Source organism: Anomaloglossus baeobatrachus, unplaced genomic scaffold (assembly GCF_048569485.1).
Source record: "Anomaloglossus baeobatrachus isolate aAnoBae1 unplaced genomic scaffold, aAnoBae1.hap1 Scaffold_3133, whole genome shotgun sequence".
Lineage (NCBI taxonomy): Eukaryota > Metazoa > Chordata > Amphibia > Anura > Aromobatidae > Anomaloglossus > Anomaloglossus baeobatrachus.
In genome coordinates this window covers 33,055-60,171 of record NW_027442540.1, presented here as the reverse complement: position 1 = coordinate 60,171, position 27,117 = coordinate 33,055, and the positions used below count along the sequence as shown (strand labels likewise).

Below are 27,117 nucleotides of genomic sequence, written 5' to 3'. Positions count from 1 at the left end.
CAAGTTTATGTCTCCGGAGCTGAAATCTGCTACCGATATTGCCGGAGGTTTGCCTTGTTATAGAGCGGATTTGCGGATTTCCCGGGACGGCGGCTTTTCTGTTTGCGGTGGATGACTCCATCTCATGGACACTATTGTGCATCTTTCATTAGAAGTCTTTAGTTTTTATGAGTTCTGATCTATCTTTGTCCAATTTGTCCTTTCAGATGTGGCTGTAGTGCACTCACCATGACCAGAGCCGTCAGTGTTGGAGAAGACATCAGGACATCTTAGCCCACTGGAAAAAGGAGGCGGTGTTTCTCTTGGATGCCCTGAAAAACTTGATCAGTCCTTGGGCCTTTATTGTTGCTGTAGCCTATCTGCAGACAGAAAGTTGCTCTCTAATATATATACACAGTATAATTGTAATCGTATTAATCAGTCACCGGTCAGTAAATCAGCCATCATGTCTACCTCCTCACTCCGCCGGCAGATGAAAAACATTGTCCATAATTACTCTGAAGCCGAAATCAAAGTAAGAGAAGCCACCTCCAACGATCCCTGGGGGCCGTCCAGCTCCCTTATGTCTGAGATTGCAGATCTCACCTACAATGTGGTGGCCTTCTCTGAAATCATGAGCATGATATGGAAGCGACTAAATGACCATGGGAAAAACTGGAGACATGTCTATAAAGTAAGATGAGTTACTGATCTGTTCTACATTACCTTACATATGGGGACTTTGGCTCTTGCATAATTCAGGATTTCTTACATATTTTTCTATCATTTATTAGTGTTTTTCATATTGTTTTTTTGTAACATGACCGATGTAGATAAGGTTTTCTTTTGGGCCAGTATATCACACACTGGTTTTTGTTGCAGTATGTTACTTTGATGGAAAAACAATGGAGGAAATCGTTCTCTTAGTGCAGGTATTATAGTTTCATGTTGCAAAACTTGTGATTAAAGGGAACCAATCTCCAGGATTTTCCTATATAACCTAAGGCCAGTGCTATACTGGCACTATCAGGCTGATTGTATTCATACCTTTAGTTTTCAGCTCAGATGTATAGGTTTTGAAACACAAGCAAGTAAGCTTTGTAAGGACCTGTGTGCACTTACCGGTTTTTCCCGCAGATTTCCTGCGGTTTTGCTGCATGTTTAGCTGCAGAAAATGTTCATAACATCTTTGCAGTGAATCACCAGCAAAACCTATGGAAAAAAAAATGCTGTGCGCACTATGCGGTATTTGACAGCTGCATGTTTTGCTGTGGGATTCCCGCAGCAAAAACAATTGCATGTCACTTCTTTTCCGCACGTCGCTGCGGGATTTCACTCCATTGACTGCAATGTAATCGTGAAATCCCGCAGGGAATAACGCAGGCAGCAAATTCTGTGCGGTTCATTGCGTTTTCCTGCGTTATTCCCTCCGGTATTTCGCGGTTTACCTGCGGTAATGTACATCGCTTGCCTGCGGTTTGCAGGGAAGGGATGTCATTATGACAGGAAGAGGAAGCGGAGCAGAGGGTAAACACACACACACACACACACACACACACACACACACACACACACACACACACACACACACACCACGGACATATAGAATACACATAGAAAGCAAACGGAAATATAGAAAAAAAAAAACACGTGTGCTCCGCCGTATTTTTACCTTCCAGCCGAGGTAAGCACACAGCGGTGGCCCGGTATTCTCAGGCTGGGGAGGGCGAGGGGCAGGGTTAATGTCCCCCGCCTCCCTCCCACAGCCGAGAATATCAGCCGCAGCTGCCCCGGGACTGTCGCATCCACTATGCGGTAGTACCGGAGTGTCCCCAGCTCTTCTTGCTGCCGTGATGCGGTGGCAGTCAGGGTAATATAAGGAGTTAATGGTGGCGGATCGCCGCCACTAAGTCCAGGCTTGATCATGGCAGCGTCTATGTGACAGCTGACATGATCAACCCGTAAGTAAAGTGAAAAAACACACACACACCGAAAAATCCTTTATTTTAGATAAAACACAAAAAAGCCCCTGGCTCACCCAATTATTAACACCCCCCCCCCCCGAAACACACCGCTCCGGCGTAATCCACGTCCTGCAATGCTTGCATCCAGCCGCGACTGACACAGCGCTGAATGCAGCCTCGCAGCGAGACAGCAGAGGTAACCACAGGGCATTTCCCACGGCTGGTAATGTGAACTCACTACCGACCTTGATAACTGCAGCGTGTGCTCACAGGGACTCTGTCTATCTATCCCTCTAACTATCTAGCTATCGCTCTATCTATTCTTCTATCTATTTATCTGTCTGCTGTCTAAGAAGGAAATTACTTTTTTTTTTCTTTCAATGTGCTTTATTACATTGAATGCATTAAAGCACAAGTACGAACCCGCACGCGGCAATACTGCGGTAAAACCGCAGCAAACCGCATGCGGTTTTCGGGTGCGGTTTGTCGCGGTTTTTTACCGCGGGTGCGGTAATCTTTCAGTGCTTGCGGAATTTTCTTGAGAAAATTCCATTTTTCCATTGCGCACAAAGCCTAAAATGAGCAGATTTTTGAATGGCTGCAGGTGCCGATCAGCTGAAAGCTGGGGTGGGTTTTCATAGTGACTCCCGCTCCCCTGCCTGTTGTTCTTCCCCCTAATTGTTATTTATGCTAAGGCTCTGTTCACACTAGAAAAATAATTTTTCTCAAGAAATTTCTTGAGTCTGAAAGATTAGCGCACTTGCGGTAAAAAAACACTCATGAGTTTTTTACGCGTTTTTGGTGCGTTTTTTCCGCAGGTTCAGAAAATAGAAAAAGTAGTTCAGCTCACCCTTCCTAAAGTCCAGATCAGGATCGGTGTTGGTGCACGGAGCTGCCCTGGCCTCAGGCAGAACACAGACAAGCAAACTAGAGTATGATCTCCAGCACTTCAAGGAAGGTTAAAAATATTTATTGAGGTTCTATTAAAAAAAATACAGCGATCATGAAAACAGTGAGGGGGGACACATTAAGAGAAATCTCATTTCTCTTAATGTGTCCCCCCTCACTGTTTTCATGATCGATGGATCTTTTTTTAATAGAACCTCAATAAATATTTTTAACCACCTTTGAAGTGCTTGAGATCATACTCTAGTTTGCTTTTCCGCAGATTAGTCCCTGCGTTTTTTTACCATTATCTATGGCAAAAAATGCAAGTATCTGCAGAAAAGAAGGGACATGCTCATTCTTTTTCCCAATAAATTCTGCAGAAAGAATGTTCTTGAGAAAAAAAACGCAGTGTGCGCACAGCTATTTTTTTTTTTCCATAGATTTTGTTGGGGAATGTATGCAGAAAGGTTACAACCATTTTCTCAAATTTCTGCAGCAAAAACGCAGGTAAAAACGCAGTGTGTGAACAAAGCCTTATTCTGTTTATAGAACAGTTTTACAAAGTGCTAGAAGGACCTGTGCTGAGGTCATGCCCATGTGACCAGAAGCGGTGGGGCCTCAGCCAACATAGCGGATACCAGGAAGCAACATTATTTTTCTGTTGGCTGAGGCCCTGTCCCTTCTGGTCACATGGGTATGACATCAGCACAGGTCCTTCTAGTCACAAAATAAAACTATTCTATTATAGAATTAGCATAAATAACAAATAGGGGGAGGAACTACAGTTAGGGGGGCGGGAATCACTATGAAAACCCACCCCAGCTAGCAGCTGATCGGCAGCTACTGTCATTCAAAAATGTGCTCATTTTACAAATTTTACTTGCTTGTGTTTCCAAACCTATACATCCGAGCTCACAACTAAAGGTATGTATAGAATCGGCATGATAGCACTGGCTTTAGGTTATATAGGAAAATCCTGGTGATTGATGTGATTTAAGGAGAATGAAGTAAACCCATGTGCACAGTGTAGAAGACATGTATCATCGCCTTTACACAAAACGTTTGCACAGTTTGCTACATTTTCATATCACAAATGACGATCATATTCCTCACCATTTGATAAACCATACTATTTTTTATTTTTTTTTTTTACCCGCGCCAAAACTTAATGCCAACCTTTCTTGTTATTTTTTATCAGTTTACAACATATTTCTGAATACATTTGTATTAATACAATATTGACACTCTGCAGTCACACATCCATGTGACACATCGGCTGCTGTCTGTTTTCCTCTTCGACAGTGCTTGGTCCATAGAGTTGAATGAATGTATTCATCGAGTGGGAGCCGGGAGACCAGGGCCCTATTCTGATCTGATATGTGGATCTGTGAGACGGATGCAAATTGGGAGGCTTCAGTGGTATACATCCATACCTCACCAATCTGTTTCTCAGGAATAAACCAGACACTCCCCCCAAACCCCACACACACACACAAAAAGAACAACCAAATCACGTGACCTTCCTAGGGTTTTTATTGGCTTTCAAGCAAGCGGGTGAAAAAAAATGGATGGCACCTGAGAAAAAAAAATCATTATTGCTCTCGGCTGGTAACACTCGCACCGATAGGTGCATCCAGCCTGACATTAGGCGTGTACTGCCATGTAATCTGCGTGATATGTGTCATGGTGGTGCAACTTGATACACAAGGGCTTGTGGAGTTGAATTGAGGGCACAAAAGATTTGGTTGTAGTGACTCCATTTCTGGTAAATCTGGGCTTCTGTGTGGATTTTTTGCCTCCTGCTTTCTGCTCCTCCATTGACCTGATGTTGAGGAACCTCTGTGATATGCTATGTGCTTTACCTTTCAGGCTATGACTCTAATGGAGTATCTAATAAAAACAGGCTCAGAGCGGGTAGCACAGCAGTGCAAAGAAAACATATATGCTATACAGACACTGAAGGATTTTCAATATGTGGATAGAGATGGGAAAGACCAAGGTGTGAATGTCCGGGAGAAAGCAAAACAATTGGTGTCTCTACTGAAGGATGACGAAAGGCTAAAGGAAGAACGAGCACATGCCCTGAAGACTAAGGAGAAGCTAGCACAGACGTCCACAGGTGAGTGAGCTCCTTGTGCTGGAGCCTCTGAAACATTTACATGTGCCACAACATTTTGCTCATGATTGGTATTGAATGTAACAAAATGATGATAAAGGAAGATGTAGTTTAGCACTTTTACATCAATACAATCCTTATTCCCTGATTAGGCACATGACTTCTTGGACACCTCCTTCAGCAAAGACAGTTAGGCCCTGATTTTTCAAGGCTGACGTTGGGCACGTCAATGTGAATGTCGGGGCTCCTTAAAGCGTTCCAGCAAAATGAACGAGAATCTGAAATTTCATAGGCATTCTCCTCGAAATGTGCAGCATGTCCATTCTTTCAGCATTTTTCACTAAGTCTGATGAATGGAAAAAATGCATAAAAAAACCACAGCTTAAACTTGTGTTTTTTATGCAGCCTTCTTCCTACCAAGAGACATGTTTTTGATTTAGAAATATCTGGAGCAAATACTTTGTGTGCACATACCTAAATATTGGAATATTGGCATGTGCCTCACCACAAATGACTCCAGTCAGAGACCGGAGTAAGTTTTCTGGTAAGACATATGCCACAGGTTTCCATGATTGGGGTAACTGTGATGGCACATCCATGCCTCATCCCAGCTCCATTTAGCCTAGTTGGTATGAAAATGTAAAAAGTTTAAAAGAATTTGCATAATTGTGCAAAAATTTTGCAGCTTTTTAAAGAGATTCACCACAGAATTCTAGCATAATGGCTTTGATGTATTGGGCCTTGAGCTACACAGCCGCTCCTATATTGAAGGGGCTCTGCAGGATTTATTTATTTTTTTGTACAATCAGGGAATGGTATAAAATAAACATTTTAAAAAATTGTCCTAAGTTCACTCCTGGTCTCTGTTCATGGCTGTGGCAGTCATTGCATCACTGCGTTGCAGCAAATTAACAGAAATAAAATGGAGACTATTGGAATAGTCTCTGAGGGTTTAAAGAGGACCTTTCACTTGCTCCAAAAAATGAATGAAATATCTTGTAGAAATCTCTGAGCCCCTCGGATTCTTCAGTTTGTACAATTTTGTGCTGCACTGATCCATTGCAGAGATATTCACGATTGTGGCTTTAGCAGTGTAGTATGTGAAATCTCTGTGTGCAGCACAACTGGGTGTGTGTTCAGCGTTTTCTCAGGGGTGTGCTTTTTCACCCCTCCTTTCAGAAGCCGACAATCACAGCTTGTGGAGACTGTAGAAAGTAGCGGTCGTTCTTAGGCTGTGTGCCCACGATCAGGGTTTACAGGATTTTGGACGCAGATAGTTTTGTTAAACGCTGTGTTGTACAGTACAAGCACAGTGGATGGGATGTAGAGAAATCTCCTGCCCACTGGGATTGTTTTTTCTGTAGCGTAAACTGACGTGTGTGGCTTCCCAAACCGCAGTAAGTCAATTTATTTCTCCGCTGCGAGAAGCGAGAGACCGCCGCAGCCCGAACACTGATCGTGGGCACCAGCAACTGCGGTCTACTGTGGAGAGCGTTCACTGCCGCAGGATTGGACACACTGCATCCAGGATGAAGCATGTCCGGATCGTGGGCACCAGCAACTGCGGTCTACTGTGGAGAGCGTTCACTGCCGCAGGATTGGACTCGCTGCATCCAGGATGAAGCCTGTCCGGATCGTGGGCACCAGCAGCTGCGGTCTACTGTGGAGAGCGTTCACTGCCGCAGGATTGGACACGCATCCAGGATGAAGCCTGTCCGGATCGTGGGCACCAGCAGCTGCCGTCTACTGTGGAGAGCGTTCACTGCCGCAGGATTGGACACGCTGCATCCAGGATGAAGCCTGTCCGGATCATGGGCACCAGCAGCTGCCGTCTACTGTGGAGAGCGTTCACTGCCACAGGATTGGACTCGCTGCATCCAGGATGAATCATGTCCGGATCGTGGGCACCAGCAGCTGCCATCTACTGTGGAGAGCGTTCACTGCCGCAGGATTGGACACGCATCCAGGATGAAGCATGTCCGGATCGTGGGCACCAGCAGCTGCCGTCTACTGTGGAGAGCGTTCACTGCCGCAGGATTGGACACGCTGCATCCAGGATGAAGCCTGTCCGGATCGTGGGCACCAGCAGCTGCCGTCTACTGTGGAGAGCGTTCACTGCCGCAGGATTGGACTCGCTGCATCCAGGATGAATCATGTCCGGATCGTGGGCACCAGCAGCTGCCATCTACTGTGGAGAGCGTTCACTGCCGCAGGATTGGACACGCATCCAGGATGAAGCATGTCCGGATCGTGGGCACCAGCAGCTGCCGTCTACTGTGGAGAGCGTTCACTGCCGCAGGATTGGACACGCTGCATCCAGGATGAAGCCTGTCCGGATCGTGGGCACCAGCAGCTGCCGTCTACTGTGGAGAGCGTTCACTGCCGCAGGATTGGAGTCGCTGCATCCAGGATGAAGCCTGTCCGGATCGTGGGCACCAGCAGCTGCCGTCTACTGTGGAGAGCGTTCACTGCTGCAGGATTGGACTCGCTGCATCCAGGATGAAGCCTGTCCGGATCGTGGGCACCAGCAGCTGCCGTCTACTGTGGAGAGCGTTCACTGCCGCAGGATTGGACACGCTGCATCCAGGATGAAGCATGTCCGGATCGTGGGCACCAGCAGCTGCCGTCTACTGTGGAGAGCGTTCACTGCCGCAGGATTGGACACGCTGCATCCAGGATGAAGCATGTCCGGATCATGGGCACGTACTCTTATAGCAAAAACATTTCTATCTTTACGTTTTGTGTGTACTTGATATCTGTCTCCTACTCCTGTTCTCTCTGTTTTAACCCAAATCAGGACTTCTTGCATCGCTTCCCCACACATATATCTTGTTAATACTTTCTGCATAAACTTGGTATGTCACTCAGCGTTGCACAGATGGCAGTAAAATTTCCCGCTTGAGCTATTTTAAGCTATACCTTATGGCTATCTCCACAAAGCAAACATTTGGTCCTACTACTTGCATCTCATTAGGTCTAAGTACAAGAATAATTGTTTCATTGTCCTTGTGTTGAAGCCTTTAGTTTTCTCCCACCTACACTAGAAAGGTGTCAGTGTGCAAAAAACCCGTTAGGGGTACTTCTCACTTAGCGAGATCGCTGCTGAGTGACGGATTTTGTGATGCACCAGTGACCTCATTAGCGATCTCGCTGTGTGTGACACTGAGCAGCGATCTGGCCCCTACTGTGAAATCGCTGATCGTTACACACAGTGCTAGTTCATTTTTTGGACGTTGCTCTCCCGCTGTGAAGCAAACATCGCTGTGTGTGACAGCGAGAGAGCAACGATCTGAATGTGCAGGGAGCAGGAGCCGGCGTCTGGAAGCTGCGGTAAGCTGTAACCAAGGTAAATATCGGGTAACCAAACGAAGTGCTTTGCTTGGTTACCCGATATTTACCTTTGTTACTAGCGTCCGCAGCTCTCAGGCTGCCAGTGCCGGTTCCCTGCACATGTAGCCGGAGTACACATGGGGTAAATAAGCAAAGCGGTTTGCTTATTAATCCGATGTGTACTCTGGCTACGAGTGCAGGGAGCCATCGCTAAGCCGTGTGCGCTGGTAACCAAGGTAAATATAGGGTAACCAAGCGCTTGGTTACCCGATATTTACTTTAGTTACCAAGCGCAGCATCGCTTCCACGCGTTGCTGGGGGCTGGTCACTAGTCGCTGGTGAGATTTGCCTGATTGACAGCTCACCAGCGACCATGTAGCGACGCACCAGCGATCCTGACCAGGTCAGATCGCTGGTGGGATCGCTGGAGCGTCGCTAAAGTGTGACTGTACCCTTAGATTGTTCTTATGTTTTACATAAGGGCCCATTCACATTACTTTGTCCCTTCCCCTCAGAATTTCTGCCTGAATCTCGATTTTCTGGTGTTTGGGTTCTAGACTACCAACTTGCCGAGAAGGTGGACACCTCCAGAATAAAGCACAAACCAAATGTGTCTCACTGTACTTTGGCTCCAGAGGGGTCAGACTAAATTTGCAAAGGTTGAACACCCGACGGGGGGTGGGGGGGGTGTAGAAGTAATGCTAGCGGCCCCTTAAGCTGGTGTCACACACAGCGACAACGACAACGACGTCGCTGCTACGTCACCATTTTCTGTGACGTTGCAGCGACGTCCCGTCGCTGTCGCTGTGTGTGACATTCAGCAACGACCTGGCCCCTGCTGTGAGGTCGCCGGTCGTTGCTGAATGTCCAGCTTCATTTTTTGGTCGTCACTCTCCCGCTGTGACACACACATCGCTGTGTGTGACAGCGAGAGAGCGACGAAATGAAGCGAGCAGGGAGCAGGAGCCGGCGTCTGGCAGCTGCGGTAAGCTGTAACCAGCGTAAACATCGGGTAACCAAGGGAAAACCTTTTCCTGGTTACCCGATGTTTACGCTGGTTACCAGCCTCCGCTCTTGCTGCCAGTGCCGGCTCCTGCACTGTGACATGTGGCTGCAGTATGCATCGGGTAATTAACCCGATGTATACTGTAGCAAGGAGAGCAAGGAGCCAGCGCTAAGCAGTGCGCGCGGCTCCCTGCTCTCTGAACTGTGACATGTAGCTGCAGCACACATCGGGTTAATTAACCCGATGTGTGCTGCAGGAGAGCAAGGAGCCAGCGCTAAGCAGTGCGCGCGGCTCCCTGCTCTCTGAACTGTGACATGTAGCTGCAGCACACATCGGGTTAATTAACCCGATGTGTGCTGCAGGAGGGCAAGGAGCCAGCGCTAAGCGCGGCTCCCTGCTCTCTGCACATGTAGCACAGCGACGTTATGATCGCTGCTTCTGCTGTGTTTGACAGCTAAGCAGCGATCATAACAGCGACTTACAAGGTCGCTGTTACGTCACCGAAAATGGTGACGTAACAGCGACGTCGTTGTCGCTGTCGTTTAGTGTGAACCCAGCTTTAGTTTCCATGGCCGACCGTCACTGCAGTGGCACATTGTATAGTGAGCACTCTTGCCCCGCACTAAACTCGTGTTTTTCAGTTTGTTTTTAGTGGAGAATGCATTGGCACAATATCTTCTCTTGTTCTCAGGTTTTTGTACTTGTTTAATCAATGTTTTGTCACTTTTATAGTCCATATTCGTATCTAGATTTAGACCTGTTTATAAATCCTGCAGGTTTTAGTCTTGATCACTTCTTAGCAGACCATCTTACAAGAGTCAAAGGTTTGTTTCTGCACTTGTCTTCCTCTGTCCATGCGACTGATATTAAGAAACTCCTATTTCTCAGAGCGGCTGCTCAGCCATAGTAATGTACAGGATGTAGGAATAAAAAATGACTAAGAAAATAAAGGTATCTGGAGGGAAGAGGCCATGTATCGGGTCGTCTTCTGCGAGGGAAGATCATGAAGGCATTACAACTTCAGAGTAAGATAGGAAGCTCGGCCAGCGCAGACTCTGCAGGGAGTGGGACCTCGCACCTCCACAGCAGCCGCGTCTCCGCAGGAAGGAGATGAGATCAGTCATGGGCTGTGAAAGGGGAAACCGTGCTAAAACATGAGTGTCGGCAAAGGTGCAAGGAAGGGAAACCTCGATGTGAGAAAAAACGATTTGCTGGGATAGAAAGTATAGCTGGTGACCTGGTGTGTGTGGTGGGGTTTTTTTTGTTTTATATATAATCTCCAGCTAACTACCAACACTGGCACATTTTGGAGCCTGTCATGACCACACACCCACAGAGTGTGCCCTCAACCCCATTGCTGCAGAAACTTCATTGGCGTACAAGGACTAGTACCAATTAGGAAACCAGTTAGATCCTCGGTGGAAAGTTTCTTTATCGTGCATGGGAATTAAAAGCCATAAACTCTTCCTGTGAAGTAAATATTAACAGGAAATCCCTTTTGGCCTCACCTACAAGAATACCTTTACCCTTGATCATCTTATCTCTGAATTCATTGTAGCCGCAAATCCATAGCTGTGTGGACATTTCACCATTGTGGTTGTGCAAGCGGTGTCGTCGGGTTTACCTTGTCATTGCTTATAGCTGTTACCAAAACAGGTACCAAAACAGGCTTGCTTCTTTTTTGCCTTTATTTCCTGCCCTTGTGTGACTTATTTTTCTTTTCTTTCAGGCAATGATATTGTTTAGGTTAGGTGAGGTTAGGTCATGACCTTGAATTTTTAGACCACTTGGCAGACTGAAATAACAAAGGAGAAGAGTCAGGGACTTGGACTTTCCTAAACATTCTGTAGAACTTTTAGGCCTTAGGGTACCGTCACACTTTAGCAACGCAGCAGCGATCCCACCTGGTTAGGATCGCTGCTGCGTCGTTACATGGTCGCTGGTGAGCTGTCAAACAGGCAGATTTCACCAGTCACCAGCCCCCAGCCAGCAGCGACGTGGAAGCGACGCTGCGCTTGCAGAGAGTCGGCGTCTGGAAGCTGCGGACACTGGTAACTAAGGTAAACATTGGTATGGTTACCCGATTACCTTAGTTACCAGCGCACACCGCTTAGCGCTGGCTCCCTGCACTCGTAGCCACAGCACACATCGGGTTAATAAGCGAACCTTTGCTTATTTACCCGATGTGTCCTCCGGCTACGTGTGCAGGGAGCAGGGAGCCGGCACTGGCAGCGTGAGAGCTGCAGACGCTGGTAACGAAGGTAAATATCGGGTAACCACCTTGGTTACCCGATGTTTACCTTGGTTACAGCTTACCACAGGCTGTCAGACGCCGGCTCCTGCTCCTTGCACATTCAGGATAGTTGCTCTCTCGCTGTCACACACAGCGATGTGTGCTTATCAGCGGGAGAGCAACAATAAAAAAATGAACCAGGGCTGTGTGTAATGACCCGACCCAGGGCCATGGGGTACTCTGTTCCAGGTGTTGGTTAATGGGATTATGTCACGGGGGCCTGTGCCCGGTTCCGTGGCCCTGGTGGTCGCTGAAAGTCAATAAAACAAATAAAAAAAAATAAAATAAAGAAAATAAATAAATAAAAGTATTTCGTGACGCCACCTACGGTTCCAGTATGGTTACTGGGGCTGCAGGTCAGACCTCTGGGGTGATGGTTAGGCAGCCAGTTGTTTACGCTTCCCGTAGGTGAAGCGGGGTCCCCAGGGCAGTTTTAGTAGTACACAGATATGGCAGTTTTTCCTCACAGCCTTTTCAACTGTCACTTTAGTGCAGCAGCCTATGGCTCCTCAGATGAAGAAATATAGTGCGTCACACCAATTCATTAACTCTGACCAGATTTTACTTGCAGGTGTTAAAAAGGGGTTCAGTTTCTGATGTTAGTTTTTTTGGGTAATCTGGGAACAGTTCAGGATCTCTGCACCAGGTCAGTTGTGTGGCCTCCCTGCTGCGCTATGTTTCTCCTTGGCTGCCTGTAGCTATACCTTGTCCCTCTCTCACTGTCTTCACCTGTATGGCAGGCGGCGGGAGCTTCTCTAAGGGGCACTGCTGTACTCACTGCGGTCCCTAAGCTCTGTGTAGCGGCTTTGCCTTCAGGTGCTGCTGCGGCCAGGAGATCTGCAGTCTCCCTGGCCCCCGGTCTTTATTGCTGGGCAGATTAGATCCCTCACAATCTCGGACGCCGGTGTCCGATAATCAGCGCTGTTCCTTGGGGATGAACCGGTCAGGCTCCACCTCCCCGGTCTCTCCTCTTTTGCCTCACTCTTGATCCCTCAGGCGGTCACACAGTTACTTGTGCGGGCTAAGCACTGCCCTCTCCATTTTGATGTCTTCCCTCACTCTCTGCTCGCACAGTCTCTTTTCCTCCAACTGTCTCTCTGACTCCGCCTCCAAACCTGGCTTTAAAGGGGACCTCACCTGAACTCGACTTGTAGAGCTCCCCCTCCAGGCTTGGAGTGGAAATGTTTTATGTGGGATTACCTGATGTGGAGATCCTTCCCTGCCCAGGTACAGGTATATTTGTGGCAACTGAACCCTGGGGTGCCACAGTAACGAGCAACGATCTCAGCAGGGGCCAGATCGCTGCTTAGTGTCACACACAGCGAGATCGCTAATGAGGTCACTGCTGCGTCACAAAAACCGTGACTCAGCAGCGATCTCAGTAGCGATCTCGCTGTGTGTGAAGTACCCCTTAGACAAAAAGAACCTGCTAGCTCCTGCTACCTGTTTTTATGGTGCAAAAGCAGATAAATGGAATTCCTTCCATACTTTTCTCAAGACGGTGTATTGCAGTAATGTTTCTGAGCTGATGTAAAATGTTATCAAGTACAAGGGGAGCAAGTGAAGGCTCTTTATTGATTTATCAAAAAAAAAAAGTCTGAAAACTGCTACTGCACAATGGCAGCCAGTATGCTTCACATTCTGTGTACTGGAAGGAAGGCTATGAGAATTTACACTGTATTCTCAAGAAACTTCGAGGATCAAGGCTGATCAGTATGTGGTGATCTGAAATTTCTCTTTGCTCCTTGGGCATCAAGGTGGATACACAAAGTACCCAAGCTTTTTGTAACTGTGACAGCTGGGCTAGGACTCATTACAGGAGCCCCAAAGAGTGGGCTAACAAGAACATGTTCGCAACTTGGACTCAAGAACATACTTGCGGAAAGTTTAGTTGATCCCAGTAACTTTCTCCTGCCACAACTCCTAGTTAAGCTTAGACTGAGGAAGCAGTTTGTGAAAGTCCTTCCGAAAGAAGAAGAGAATGTTAAGTACGTGCATACATAATTTCAGGTACTGTCCAAAGCAAAACTGAAGTAAGACATTATTGTGGGTCTGTATATTCGGAAACTCATGCATGATGGTGTTTTCTAAACAAAAATCAAAAACCTCTTGAGAAAAGAGAAGTAGAAGTAGTGAAGAAAGTTGTAGGTAACAATATTCAAAATTTAAGTCCATTGTGGAAAACTTGCTGAAACGTTTCAAAGCCTTGGGTTGTCTGATGAATTTCATGGTACATATTATACATTCCCATTTGGACAGTAATCCTGAAACCCTTCATCTGGATATCAAGGAGATGGAATGTGAACATGATGGAGGACGACTGCTGGAGGCTTCAGAGAAGATCCACAGGCCTTCCATTAGAGAAAAGGCATCAAGAGAAGCTTTGAAGAGAAAAGGCACAAGAATTAATTTCCAATAAAGTGGCAGAATGAATATTTGTTTTTTTTAACATCAGGGCATAAGAATCAGCCAATTTTTGCATACCTGTGTAATCGTAAAAATAGTTGTAGCTCTCAGAATGTGGCAATGTATAAACATTTTTTTATTCCCACAAAATTGATCTTCATGTGACATGTGATCGTACTGACCCGAAGAACAGAGTTGTTCTTAGCATTTTTGTTGCAAGATGAACATTATAAAAAAATAAACAATTCCAGAAATGTTATGTTTTATTCATTCTGTTTCTCATAAATTGAAAAAGAGCATTAAAAATAAAAGTACTTCAAAATGGTACCAAAGACCATATTATACTCATATAAATAAAATAAAATACTCTCATTCAGCGATGTTTGCAGAGCTATTATAACTGTCAAACTGTTGATGTGAAAACATATATATATATATATATATATATATATATATAATTTTTTTTTTTATTAAAACGGCGGTTCACATTTTTCTTGTGCTTTACGCTAAGAATTGACCTTGAGGTTTCTTTCTTAATCCCTGAAAAACAGGATTTAGAAAAAATGCTGCTGAAGCCACTTACTATAAGGTAGATGGAGACAATTTGTACTGTGTATGCCCCTCCTGCTGAGCCCTTCTGTGCCTAAACCACAGGTAGCGACCCCATGCTGGGCATTACAGTAGTAAAGGCCCAGTCACACTAAACAACTTACCAGCGATCCCAACAACGATACAACCTGATGGGGATCGCTGGTAAGTTGCTAGGAGGTCGCTGGTGAGATGTCACACTAAGCGACGCTCCAGCGATCCCACCAGAAATCTGACCTGGCAGGGATCGCTGGAGTGTCGCTACACGTGGAAGCATGCTGCGCTAACTAAGGTAAATATCGGGTAACCAATCCGATATTTACCTTGGTTACCAGCGCACACCGCTTAGTGCTGGCTCCCTGCACACCTAGCCACAGTACACATCGGGTTAATTACCCGATGTGTACTGCAGCTACATGTGCAGGGAGCCGCGCACACTGCTTAGCGCTGGCTCCCTGCACTCCTAGCTACAGTACACATGGGGTTAATTACCCGATGTGTACTGCAGCTACATGTGCACAGAGCAGGAGTCTGCACTGGCAGCTGAGAGCGGCGGAGGCTGGTAACGAAGGTAAATATAGGGTTACCAAGGTAAGGGCTTCTTGGTTACCCGATGTTTACCGTGGTTACCAGTGTCCGCAGATGCCGGCTCCTGCTGCCTGCACATTTAGTTGTTGCTCTGTCGCTGTCGCACAGCGATGTGTGCTTCACAGCGGGAGAGCAACATCTAAAAAATGGCCCAGTACATTCAGCAACAACCAACGACCTCACAGCAGGGGCCAGGTTGTTGCTGGATGTCACACTAAGCAACATCGCTAGCAAGTTGTGCATCAGCAGCGATGTTGCTAGCGATGCTTATTAGTGTGACGGTACCTTAAGGAGAGCCCACTTAATTTATGGGGCTTTGTTTCTAAAAACACAAGCTGGGTGCAATGTATCTGGCACTAAACTGGCATATTTGCAATTTTCTCATAAATATGTAATTTGAAAAATGGGGTCACTTGAGTGTTATTTCTACTGTTCTGGCACTTAAGGGCAAATAGCGTCTTCAAACTATTCTAGTGAAATCTGTGCTCCAAGAGTCAAATGGCCTCCTTCTCTCCCGTGCACTGCAGTGTGGTCAAACAGTACTATAGAGCCCCAAGTGGGGTATTGCCAGGCTCAGGGGAAATTGTGTAACAAACTACCAATCTCTTTTTTTTATTTACACCCATTGTGACAATAAAAGATCTGGAGCTAAAACAACATTTTAGTGGTTAAAATATTCTCCTCCCTATGGTATAAAATGCTGTGATATATACCTGTGGCGTCAGTACACTTACTGACCCCCTAGATAGATTCATTGAAGGGTGTATTTCTAAAGTGTGATCACTTCTGGGTGAGTGGGGGGGGGGGGGGGCTCTGCTGCTCTGGCTCCTGAGGGGATCTGCACTCCAAGACCAGTCTAGCAGAATATTTACTTCAAAATAGTGCTGTCGAAAGGAGTTTTTTTTTTTACAAACATTGCGGACTGTCACAACTGACAGTTTAGTTCTGGACAGGAGAATATAAGGCACAGGACTCCGGCATCTCCACCATCAGGGGTAACCAGAGGTTAGGGATAGCCTAGGGTCCCCTAGTGTGAGGGACAGTATAGGAGCCCCATGTCCCTTGCTATCCTGCAGTCACATTGTGACATAGCTGGCCATACTTTTTATTACATTTTAGAATGGATCCAGTTGCTATATTAGTCAATTGCAGACCTTGTCTCTCCAGCAGTAAGCTCGGTCCGCCACACTGGTGTAATCTGCCCTGGTCTCTCGATAATCAGCGCCCAAACTGCCTCTCCCAGAAAGATTTTCAGGGGAGCGCAGCCTGTCTTGCTACGTTCAGAGAGGTGTGTAAGTTATATTTGTTTTCGTCCCCACTCCTCTGGAGATTGGTCCCTTTTGGGTGGGAATCCACAAGCATGGGAATTTCCTTGCCTTCTGATTGTCCTGTATTTTTGATGGTGGACGGGTTTTTCTCGGCACTCCAACTGGTCTATGATGATCCGTATAGAACATCATTAGCCCAGTTTAGGATCTGTTTGCTGCAACAGGGTACTCGGTCTGCAGAAGATAATAGCTCTGAGCTCCAGCGCTGGTCCAAGGACACATAGTGGTATGACTGCAAGTCAGTTCTTCCAGGATTTGTCCAAGATGGTAAAGGAGATGTTAATTATGTATGAGACTCCTCGTTCTTTAGAATGTGCTATTCTTTGGTAATATGGTAAGGATGGCCTAGGTTCCGCTAGTGTGAGGAGCATTATAGGAGCCCCCTGACCCTCGCTGTCCTGCAGACACATTGTGACAAGTGCTCCTTCTTTTTCAAGCTTTGCACTGTGCCCAAACACATACTCTTCAGAAATCTCATGTACAGGCCATTGAAAAATTGCTGCTAAACGTTTAACAACTTCACTATAAGGACACTTGTATACATAGACTGATTCGGAAATCTCTTTAATATATCCTTACAGCGTCCTCTGCTTCATCAACTCTGAACCCAGCAACAGAAGCCGAGCAGGCCTGGCCTCAGAGCAGTGGGGAGGAAGAGCTGCAGCTCCAGCTCGCTCTGGCCATGAGCAAAGAAGAAGCGGAGCAGGTAAGAGCAAAGGTAAATCCAGACGGGGGGCTCTTGGGGTAATATTACTGTAGTAAACCTTTACATTTTACTATATACTTCCAGCAAAGAACCAAGATCTTCTGTATCCGGTTGCCACACATTTTCCAAGGCACGAGTGGGAAAATACCTGCAGTACAAATGCCTTGGAGACCACTTTATCCTCTATCACTGGTGTTTTGTGTTGCTGTTCTCTGGAGAGGGGTTGTAACCTGGATCAGTGTTGCAAGTTTTGCATGATTGATTTATTTATTAGGTTGGAGGAGAAAGTCTTTGAAGATTCACAAACTTGGCAAAATTAAATGAATGTATCAAAAGGGAATCTGTCAGGTTGTTGTTATCCCGTCTGAGAGCAGTATGTTATAGCGGCAGAGACCCTGATTCCAGCGATGTGTCACTTACTGGGCTACTTCCTGTAGTTTTGATAAAATCTCTGTAATCTCTGCTGCTGATCTAGTAGTTTTATGAATACTGCGCTTTGTATGACCCCACCCACACCACTGATTGGCGGCTTTCTGTGTATACTGTGAAAAGCTGCCAATCAGAGGTGGGGGGTTGGACTACATTGTAGCAGGCCTACAAAAAAAGAACGAAAGAGTAAAGTGCAAATGCATAATTTATTGAATAACAACTGGCATGGTTTTAAAATTGGCAGCAATCCCAAGCCAGCAATGTGAAGTAGAGTTTGTAAAATACAATTCAGATTGATATACAAAAGAATCTGAAAAACTGGGTCCTAAAATGTATCATAATGTATAAATGCACAGAAGCACCCCAAATGCAAAGATCATGAATCCAGGGGTTTACACATATATGGATACACACAAAGAGTCATCTAGACCAGCACAAATGAATTGAAGTGATAAAATTATACACTCTGAAAAAACAGAAAATATCAAAGTTGTACATTTAACAGAGATGCTGGTATCAAATTGTAAGGACTCTGAGATGACAGAATACCATTATAAATGCAAAGCCAAATCAGTATTAGATGCAGGGATTGACCACAAGGTGGTGCTAACAAATGCTAATGCAAGACCATGGTTGTTAGGAACACCAGTAAAGACAGACCCACTTAGATAAATCACATACCCATGAGGGTTACAAAACGGGCTTGGGAAGCAGTAGAGAGGACCCCCTGGGAAAAGAGCCCCGACGCAGCGTTTCACGATCCAGCAGGTAAGATCATTTCATCAGGGGGGGGAGAAAAGGAATGGAACAGCATCCAGCAGCCATATGCATTTAAATATGGTGCTCGGTCGCTCCAGCTGCTCCGCCCCCACTGCGTCACGCGAGTGTAGCAGGCCTAGTAGTCCTCTAGTGATCACTTTTACCAGCAAGAGAATTATTTAAAAACCTACATTGAGCAGATCCATAAGTGACACATGACTTGAATCAGGGCCTCTTCCCCCTACGTTATGCTGGTCTTGGATTAGATATTGAAAACTTGTCATTCTCTTTAAAGGTGTTTTCAAAGACCTTGATCTCTTTAGAATTGACATCCTTTTTCAGATGTGTGAGTGTGACCCCCAGCACACACTAGGCCAGCTGCCCTCTCATTTATTTACCAGCCTCCGCTCAGTACCTTTTGTAGCAGCTGTGTCTGATGTTTCGTGTCTGTACAATTCACTTCAGTGGGACTGCACCACTGAGCGCTTTAGTACAAGACACAGCTGCTACAGAATCGGTGGAGCCGTGGCTGGTCAGTCAGAAAGGAGATGGGCCACTCACTGGAAGTACACCATTAATTATACAGAGAGCTGTAGTAACAGACACAACTGCTACAAAATCGGTGGAGCCGTGGCAGATCAGCCATAAAGGAGATGGGCCACTCACTGGAAATACGCAATTAATTTATACAGAAAGTGGTAGTACCAGACACAGCCGCTATAGGAACGGTGGAGCCGTGGCTGGTCAGTCATACAAGGAGATGGGACACTCATTGGAAATACACCATTAATTATTCGGGCCTAGGAAACCCCTTTAAATGGACCGCCTGTATCATTGAATGGATAATCGCTGTGGTGCAGCTCTTATTTGGTGAGATTCAATCCAATTATATCATTACCTTTTTAAAAATCTGTTAATTATTCCTCATACATAAATTAGCCTAATAATGAAGCTTTACTTAAAGCTTGTTCAGATAATAGATATGTAAATGGTGCCCGTAAAGAAGCTATAATACATGTGTATAGGGAGCATGAGCTCATGGGCTGTGGATTTCTTAGATTAGAGAAATCTGAAGCAGAGTAGAATACATCCAGTGAAACATATAAAACTAATAAAAGCAGTGTTACCGGATGTATGCAGGTACTGTGCCATCCTCCCTGCTAGTTGTGTACAGATGTCAACATATAGCACAATAAAGCTTGTGTGCTAATGTATAAGCGTCTACACACTTTATACTTCCCACCCTCAGAGCTGTCCGTCCTCGTGAGCTGCACCTTTTCTTTGGGATTTATTGAAGGCCACCCTCCGTGCGGCAGCTCTTTGGGATAGGCCTGCAGAGGCTCTGAGCACCTTCTCTGCGGAGGCAGAATTATAACACAACGGAAGATTTACTAAGCTAGAGTCACCAGAATTCTGCCAAGGTTTGTGCCAATAAGTCCTGGTGCCAGGCATGCCCAGAAGGGATTTATATATTTCCGACACTTATTACATTCCACCAGATAGGGCAGAAAAGTGACTAGAAAGGAGGTGATGGCATAGAAGAGTCTTAAAATACTCCAAATTACAGAAACATTATGGCTGAAATGATTGACCTATAGTAAGCCACTATGAGGTGGTGTATGGAAAAGTTTGACGCTTCTTCTGCCTGTCCTCATTTACTTTTCAAGGGGGTTAGCACACTCCCCCCAATTTTTGTTAGATATTTTGATATGTTTTGAAAGAACTTGCTATATTTTTTTTATTTTCAAAAGCTGCTTCCAACCTCAGGCCCGGGTGTCACTTTCGGCCTGTTCCTAACAGGAGTGTGTTTGTGGCGTCAGACCTATGTGTGAAGGGGGCTGGCTGCTCAGGTTAGAAGCTTTGCTGCTCCATACAACCATGACAGAAGCGGCCTGGCTTGCTTACTAAATTATTCAGCCCTCATCTCACTCTGTTCTGGCTGATAGCTGAACCTTGAGGTATTCCTATATCATCTTAATATAGAAGCAAGTGTCTGTATAATCCTATTACCAACATATCCAAACGTAACTTCATGGAAAGGGGACAAAGCCGTCTACATTTATACTGCTGTAATAAAGCTCACAAATGTATATTGCAGTGTGTGAAGTTTTTCATTCACTTCTGCAGTTTTTTCTGGAAATATATTGGACCAGGGTGATGAAACAAATCCAAAAATTAGATGTGTGTACGTGTTCTGTCTTGGTCAGCCAAGTGCATCTACACCAGGTCTCCAGACATCAAGTACATTTAGGCACTCCGGTTCTATCAGAACTTTGTTCTTGTCATGCTTCATTAATATCATTGAGTACTCCAGAGCTGAAAGCAATATTTTAATTAAATCTATATTTCTTCTGTGTGAAGGTTTTCTACAGATGATTACCAAACAGTAGTTCCAGTTGAAGGTCAGAATCTCAGAAGTTGTCCATATATAAAAGCAGTTTTGATTTTATATTTTGCCCCATTATGATTGCAGCTCCTGTACAGCTGACAGTATCTGTAGTGGTTCTGCCCGAAGGAAAGGAGCTCCTTTACAATTCCTGTTATGGACCTTAGAGAAGATAGCGCTGTCCCTCCCCGGTTTCATTATAACTTTCCTTTTTCTTCTTATCTACCATTACCAGCATGTGCCTATTTTTTGCTGATTTGTTTTATGGTTCTGTTATATTTATACATCTGTACATTCTTTCATTTGGTTTCTTAGTTTTAGTTTTGTGCCACAATATACTCCGCTTCAGTCAGTTTGTTCTGGATTGTACACATTTTTAGGCAAATGAAATGTGTGCCCTTGTTCCACGAGTCCTGCGTTACGAGCTGCTACTTGCAGACCTGAAGCTGTGGTATATATGTCAGTACATGGTCTTTTATCTCACCTGTCTTCATCTGCTTTCATTCCATTGTGTTTTTTTTACCCTTTTCCCCACCTTGCTGGTGTCGTGTGCTTTTATTTTGTTTTTCTTTCCCAGCCCCCTCCTGTGTCCGAAGAGGAATTGCAGCTTCAGCTTGCACTTAGCTTGAGCAAAGAGGAACATGACAAGGTAGAGCTCAACACTTTTTCTACCAAATCCCAAATTATAGTAGCCATTTTCACAATTAATCAGTCCCTCCAAAAACGTCTGCTGCAGTTTCTGAAATAGTGGATGAAGGCGCAGTGCAACTAATGACCACTAACATTCTGCTTCTTTCTGCTTATCTCGTGGATTGAGAGCTGGAGAAGAGATCAGTATCATCACTGGTTTATGGTGACCTCACACTGTTCGCTCTCGTCATCATCTACTGATTAGCGTGAGCCCCACTTGTGACCTTCCATGCCGTCTTCCTCACTGGGTGTCAAATTGCAAATCCTAAAGCATTTAATGCTTATTTTGATTTTTCTATAACTGGATCAGGTGTTTTTATTCCATGCATGTAATCACTCGCCTCAGTCCATTGAACCAGCAGGTCTCAGCTTAATAAACACTCGCAAACATGTGGCTTGTGTTTAACTCTGCCTCCTCAGCTGCCGCCTCTCCCGGCATCAGACAGGAGGGCTGGCGATCCAAATCACTCCTACACTGTAATACAAGCTCACGCACTGGGGCACACGGCTCAGATGTTTGTGTATTCAGGGGATTGCCCAGCTGGAATAGAATATCTTTAGATGGGTTTACAATAGAAATCTATATAATTAACTAATATGCTTCAAAGGAAAGCCCCATGAGATGACAAGAGATAAGCTAGCCGAATACTCTGTCTGCGAGGCCAGGCAACCATTTTGTTTGGGCAGCTGATAATGTTTGAAATACAGTATGTCACAAAAGTGAGTACACCCCTCACATTTTATTATTTTATTATCTTTTCATGGGACAATACTAAAGATATGACACTTTGATACAATGTACAGTAGTCTGTGTACAGCTTGTATAACAGTGTAAATTTTGTGTTTCTTCTAAATAACTCGACACATTAATGTCTGAACCGCTAGCAACCAGTGTACACCCCGATGCAAAATAGCCGAAGTGTCAATATTTTGTGTGGCCACCGTTATTTTCAAGCTTTGACTTAAATCTCTTGGGCATGGAGTGCTCTAGAATTTCACATGAGCCATGGGAGTCCTTTTCCATCCTCCATGTCGACACCATGAAGCCAGTGAATGTTGGAGGCCTTGCGCCCCTCCATCGGAGTATCAGTAAAAAGGCAGTGGTCACCTTAGAAGTGTTAGGTGTCATTATCCTGCGGGAATTGGAAGGTAGGAGATCATGCTGCGCTTTAGTATGTCACAGTACATGTTGGTATTCATGGTTCTCTCAATGAACTGTAGATCCTCACAGCCAGCAGCACTCATGTAGCACCAAACTATGACTCTCCCTCCAGCATGCTTGACTGTAGGCAAGACACACTTGTCTTGGTCCTCCTCAGCTGGTTGACGCTACACTTGCTTGACACGATCTGGCCCAAATAAGTTTTATATTGGGTTCTTCAGACTACAGGACATGGTTCCAGTAATCCATGTCGTTCGTTTGCTGAAGATAAGCAGACTGTGGGTTTTCTTGTGCATCAGCTTTAGAAGAGGCTTCCTTCTGGGATGACAGACATGCAGACCAATTTGATCCAGAATGTGGCATATGGTCTGAGCACTGACAGGCGGACCCCCCGCCCCTATAACCTCTGCAGCAATGCTAGTAGCACTCATGCATTTATTTTGAAAAGACAACCTCTGGATATGATGCTAAGCTCTTGCACTCAACTTATTTGATCTACCATGGCGAGGTCTTTTCTGAGTCGAACCTGTCTTGGTAAACCGCTGTATGGTCTTGGCCACCGCGCTGCAGCTCAGTTTCAAAATGTTGGCAATCTTATAGCCTGGGCCATCCTTTTGTAAAGCAAAAATATATTTTTTTTTTTTTTTTTTAAATCCTCTGAGAATTCTTTGCCATGAGGACCTATGTTGATCTTCCAGTGCCCTGTATGAGGGAGTGTGTGAGCGATGACATCAAATTTAACACACCTGCTCCCCATTCACAACTGAGACCTTGTAACACTGAGTGGCTAATTGGGCACAATTGTGACAGTTTTTCTTATGGGTGTACTTACTTTTGTTGCCAGCGTTTTAGACATTTATGGCTGTGTTTTGAGTTATTTAAAGGGCACACCAAATTTACACTGACTACTTTACATTGTTTCAAAGTGTCAGATCCTCATTGTTGTCCCATGAAAAGATGTAATAAAATATTTACGAAAATGTGAGGGGTGTATTCACTTTTGTGATATACACTGTATATGGATCGGGCTTTTCCATTACCCAATCTTTTTGTGACAGCCAAGCGTTCCTGTGTACATCGAAGTTGGCAGAGAGAACGGTCTTCTGAACTGTCATTTGGCCGGAAGCTGTCCTGTGTGTTTGGCCAGCTGTAGGAAGCGGCCATCCTCTCCTGATAAGGCCACCTGTAGCTCCATATTCAGCTTGGGCTCAACATGAGAATTAATGCTGCATGGCTGTGTATTGTCTATGATGGGGTGTGGGGCTGGCCTGAATTTCCATCTCTAAGCATATTATTTCTATATATTTCTATTTTCAATAAATCCAAAGATATTTTTTCTAGCTGGCCAATGATAGTGCGGTCCTGATTTTGCCGTTCACTGTAAGGTTCTTTCATACTAGTCTCTTCACAAAACTAACACAAGTGCATGCCAAATTTCCAGTAGGTAACTAATGTGATCATTTTCTTTGCGCTCATGCTTTTCTATGTAACTTTGACTTCAAATCTTCAAAAAAACTGATTTCCTGAAGTAATCTTGAAATTGTGCTTTTAAATTTTGGTTTCTTAATTCTGGAAGAATTGGTATTGAACTGTAAGTATGTGAGTGTATATTCTACCCCAGTGCACAATGGTCAGCAGGTAAGAGGCCTTTATGGCGCGTTAAAGGGCGGCTTCCATCATGAGTGCTCGTTTATCCCTACTTAGGAATAGATCCAGCCATTTAAATATCTAATTTTAAGCAAGTTTCCTGCTCAGGTTCTTGAAGTGCTCCCTTCTTATAGGCAGTCTTGGTGTTTTTGTGGGAAATGATGTGCATGCTCGTGACTCCCTCAGTCTGCTGAACATGACTCTTGAAGAACACTGTAAGGATGTATTTTTTTTTGCTTGGCCAACAAGCAGATGGTACCGGCCATCCCCCCAGTTGTATGGCATGCATTACTGTTGATTGTTCCCATCATTGTCTGTCTTTCCTGGCACAAAGCAATGCGTATTTAGTATATTTTATGCAATTACTATGTGCTCTTACACTAAAAAGCCTTCAGTGTTCAAAGCAAAGAAGCAATCTTCCAATATCTCGGAAAAAATAAATGATTGCACATTGCTTTGTGTTCAGGTAACATACAATTTAAGTTTCTTCACCTGTCATTAGACACCATTTCTTAAGATTTTCTCCAGTGAAAACATTTAGACCACATTCACAGCTTAGTGTTGTGCCGGGCTGCATTTTACTATCTTGCAATGTTGTTTTTACAGATGAAACCTGTTAAATATGTTTCACCTGTTTAAAAATGAGATCAACAACATAGTAATGTGAGCCCTGCGCTATTAAGGGATCTGTTCTTCCAGAGATTTCAGTTGGGTCATTGAGTTTGTGACAAATCATTTCTACTCATTGTACCTGTAAATGCAGCAATCTTACTAGATGTAATTGAGCCTCGTCACCTTTTTTTTGACACTCTGGGATAATCTAATTTAGCTGTCTGATCTTAACCCATGAGATGACCATTTTTGAAATCTGCCTTCATCACTTTCTGTATATTCCTGTGTTAAGGCCCCAATATGTGCTGTCCGGGAGAACAGAGTATGTACTATACAGGTTCCCGGGCTGCCTGGTATGGGCAGGATACTCCGTCAGATCTCCAAAACCGTCTACACTGAGCCCAAAGTTACATTAGCAGTTTAGCCACAAGTGTATCTCTAACTACACAATGAATATACAAATTCTGACACTGAACCATTTTCTGCACTTTTACCCTCTTGAATCTCTTGAATTTCCAGTTTCTGCTGAGTTGAGTGTTTCTTCTCTGAAATGCGATGTTTCATTGATTCTAGCAGTATGGATTTTATTTACATATCTAGGTACAGAATGTAGGTGCGTATAGTTACTAGTGGGCCTTTAATTTTCATAGATGTCGAGTCTCAAAATGAAAACTGTCATATAAACTAGCAACAAGACAAGCACCGACACTGCGTAGCACACAATGACTTGCCCAAGGGTGTCTCCCAGTGACTCAATGTGTCCAGAGTCCACAGTCCGATACTGGGATCCTGAGCTTATGTACTTGTAACTTGTGCAGTTGAGATTAGAAATGGGCACCTATCACTGGCATTTCCATAAGGCAGGTTATTTGGACAACGGATGTATTAGGCTAGGTTCACACTTCCATTGTTTTGCATCAGTCACAATCCGTCGCCTTGAGGAATTACGGTATCCTGCAAAATATTTTGCAGGAATCCAGTTTTTCCCCATAGACTTCTATTAGTGACGGATTGCGAATGATGATGCTGCGTTGCATCCGCTGCGTCGTGGTCAGTCGTTTATTAACTGACCACCAGGCGAGAGCAACGCAGCCTGTAACGTTTTTTGAGCAGCGCAATCCGTAGGATTTTTGCTGCGCATGCTCTCTGGCTCCCTGCACCCGTAACCAGGATACACATCGGGTAACCAAGCAATGCGCTTTGGTTAGTTACCCGATATTTACAGTGGTTATGTGTGCAGGGAGCCAGCGCTAAGCGGTGTACGCTGGTATCCAAGATAAATATCGGGTAACCAAGCAAAAAGTGCTTTGCTTTTAGTTACCCGATATTTACCCTGGATACGTGTGCAAGGAGGCCGACACTTCCCCGCTCGGCTCCGCCCCCTCCCGCACTCCGTAATGTGTACACACTCGTACACACTCACTCACTTGTCCCCAGCCCTGCAGTCCCCGCGGCACTGACGTCCTCAGCGCCACGACCCCGCTTGGCTCCGCCCCCTCGCACTCCGCCCCCCGCACACAACGGAGTCCGACAATGATTTCTGTTCTTTGTCATCCGTTGTACAACGCATCAGTCACATGCGTCAAGCAACGCATGTGACTGATGCAAAACAATGGAAATGTGAACCTAGTTTTACAGAGACACACCGTCAGAAATGTCAGTGGTGAGTGCCACTTTTTTACTCTTCTTTAAGTAATATTAAAAAGAAAACTTACATTTCATCTGCTAGAAAAGAGCACATATCTGACTTTGAGCATTAATAACCCCTTCATGAAGGGGGCTTAATGTGGTATTCCCACTTTAGACATGCATGGCATATCCACACGGTCTTCCTGGAAGCCATGCCCATAGAGGAAATGGGGGCATACACCTTTATTAGCTGGCGCTAAGCCAATCATTATATTAAAAGGAAGGGAACAGTTCCTGCACATGATGAGAGTTACAGAAAGAGTTGCATCGGCCCTGCTCCATTATAGCCAATGGAGCAATCCACCATTCTGCACCATTTCTGATGGAGGTTGATGGGGGTTCTGTATGTCACAAATTTATGGTAGGTATTTTTCCATTACCCCATGTGAAATATTAGTTGATGCACATGCTTTTTAACAGCAAATCAGTCCCAATTATTGAAAGCTGCTGTTATAGTGACCTTGAACCCATGTACACACAGGTGGTTATGTAGGTTTTGTTCACACATCACAAATATTTATTTATTTTTTTTATTTTTTTTAAACATGGTT

The 27,117-nt window shown here is 44.9% G+C and overlaps 1 protein-coding gene across 1 annotated transcript in view; it reads left to right on the top strand.

Annotated features, from left to right (window-relative positions):
- Positions 1 to 210: 210 nt before the first annotated feature.
- The window catches only part of LOC142269035 (epsin-1-like), a gene marked incomplete at its 3' end in the record, with an annotated part of 50,197 nt that continues 23,290 nt past the window's right edge, over positions 211 to 27,117 (top strand). The window contains exons 1-4 of the mRNA XM_075332375.1: positions 211 to 673; positions 4,701 to 4,950; positions 17,068 to 17,192; positions 21,344 to 21,415. Coding sequence (XP_075188490.1) covers positions 446 to 673; positions 4,701 to 4,950; positions 17,068 to 17,192; positions 21,344 to 21,415 — 675 coding nt within the window. The remainder of the gene's footprint in view (positions 674 to 4,700; positions 4,951 to 17,067; positions 17,193 to 21,343; positions 21,416 to 27,117) is intronic.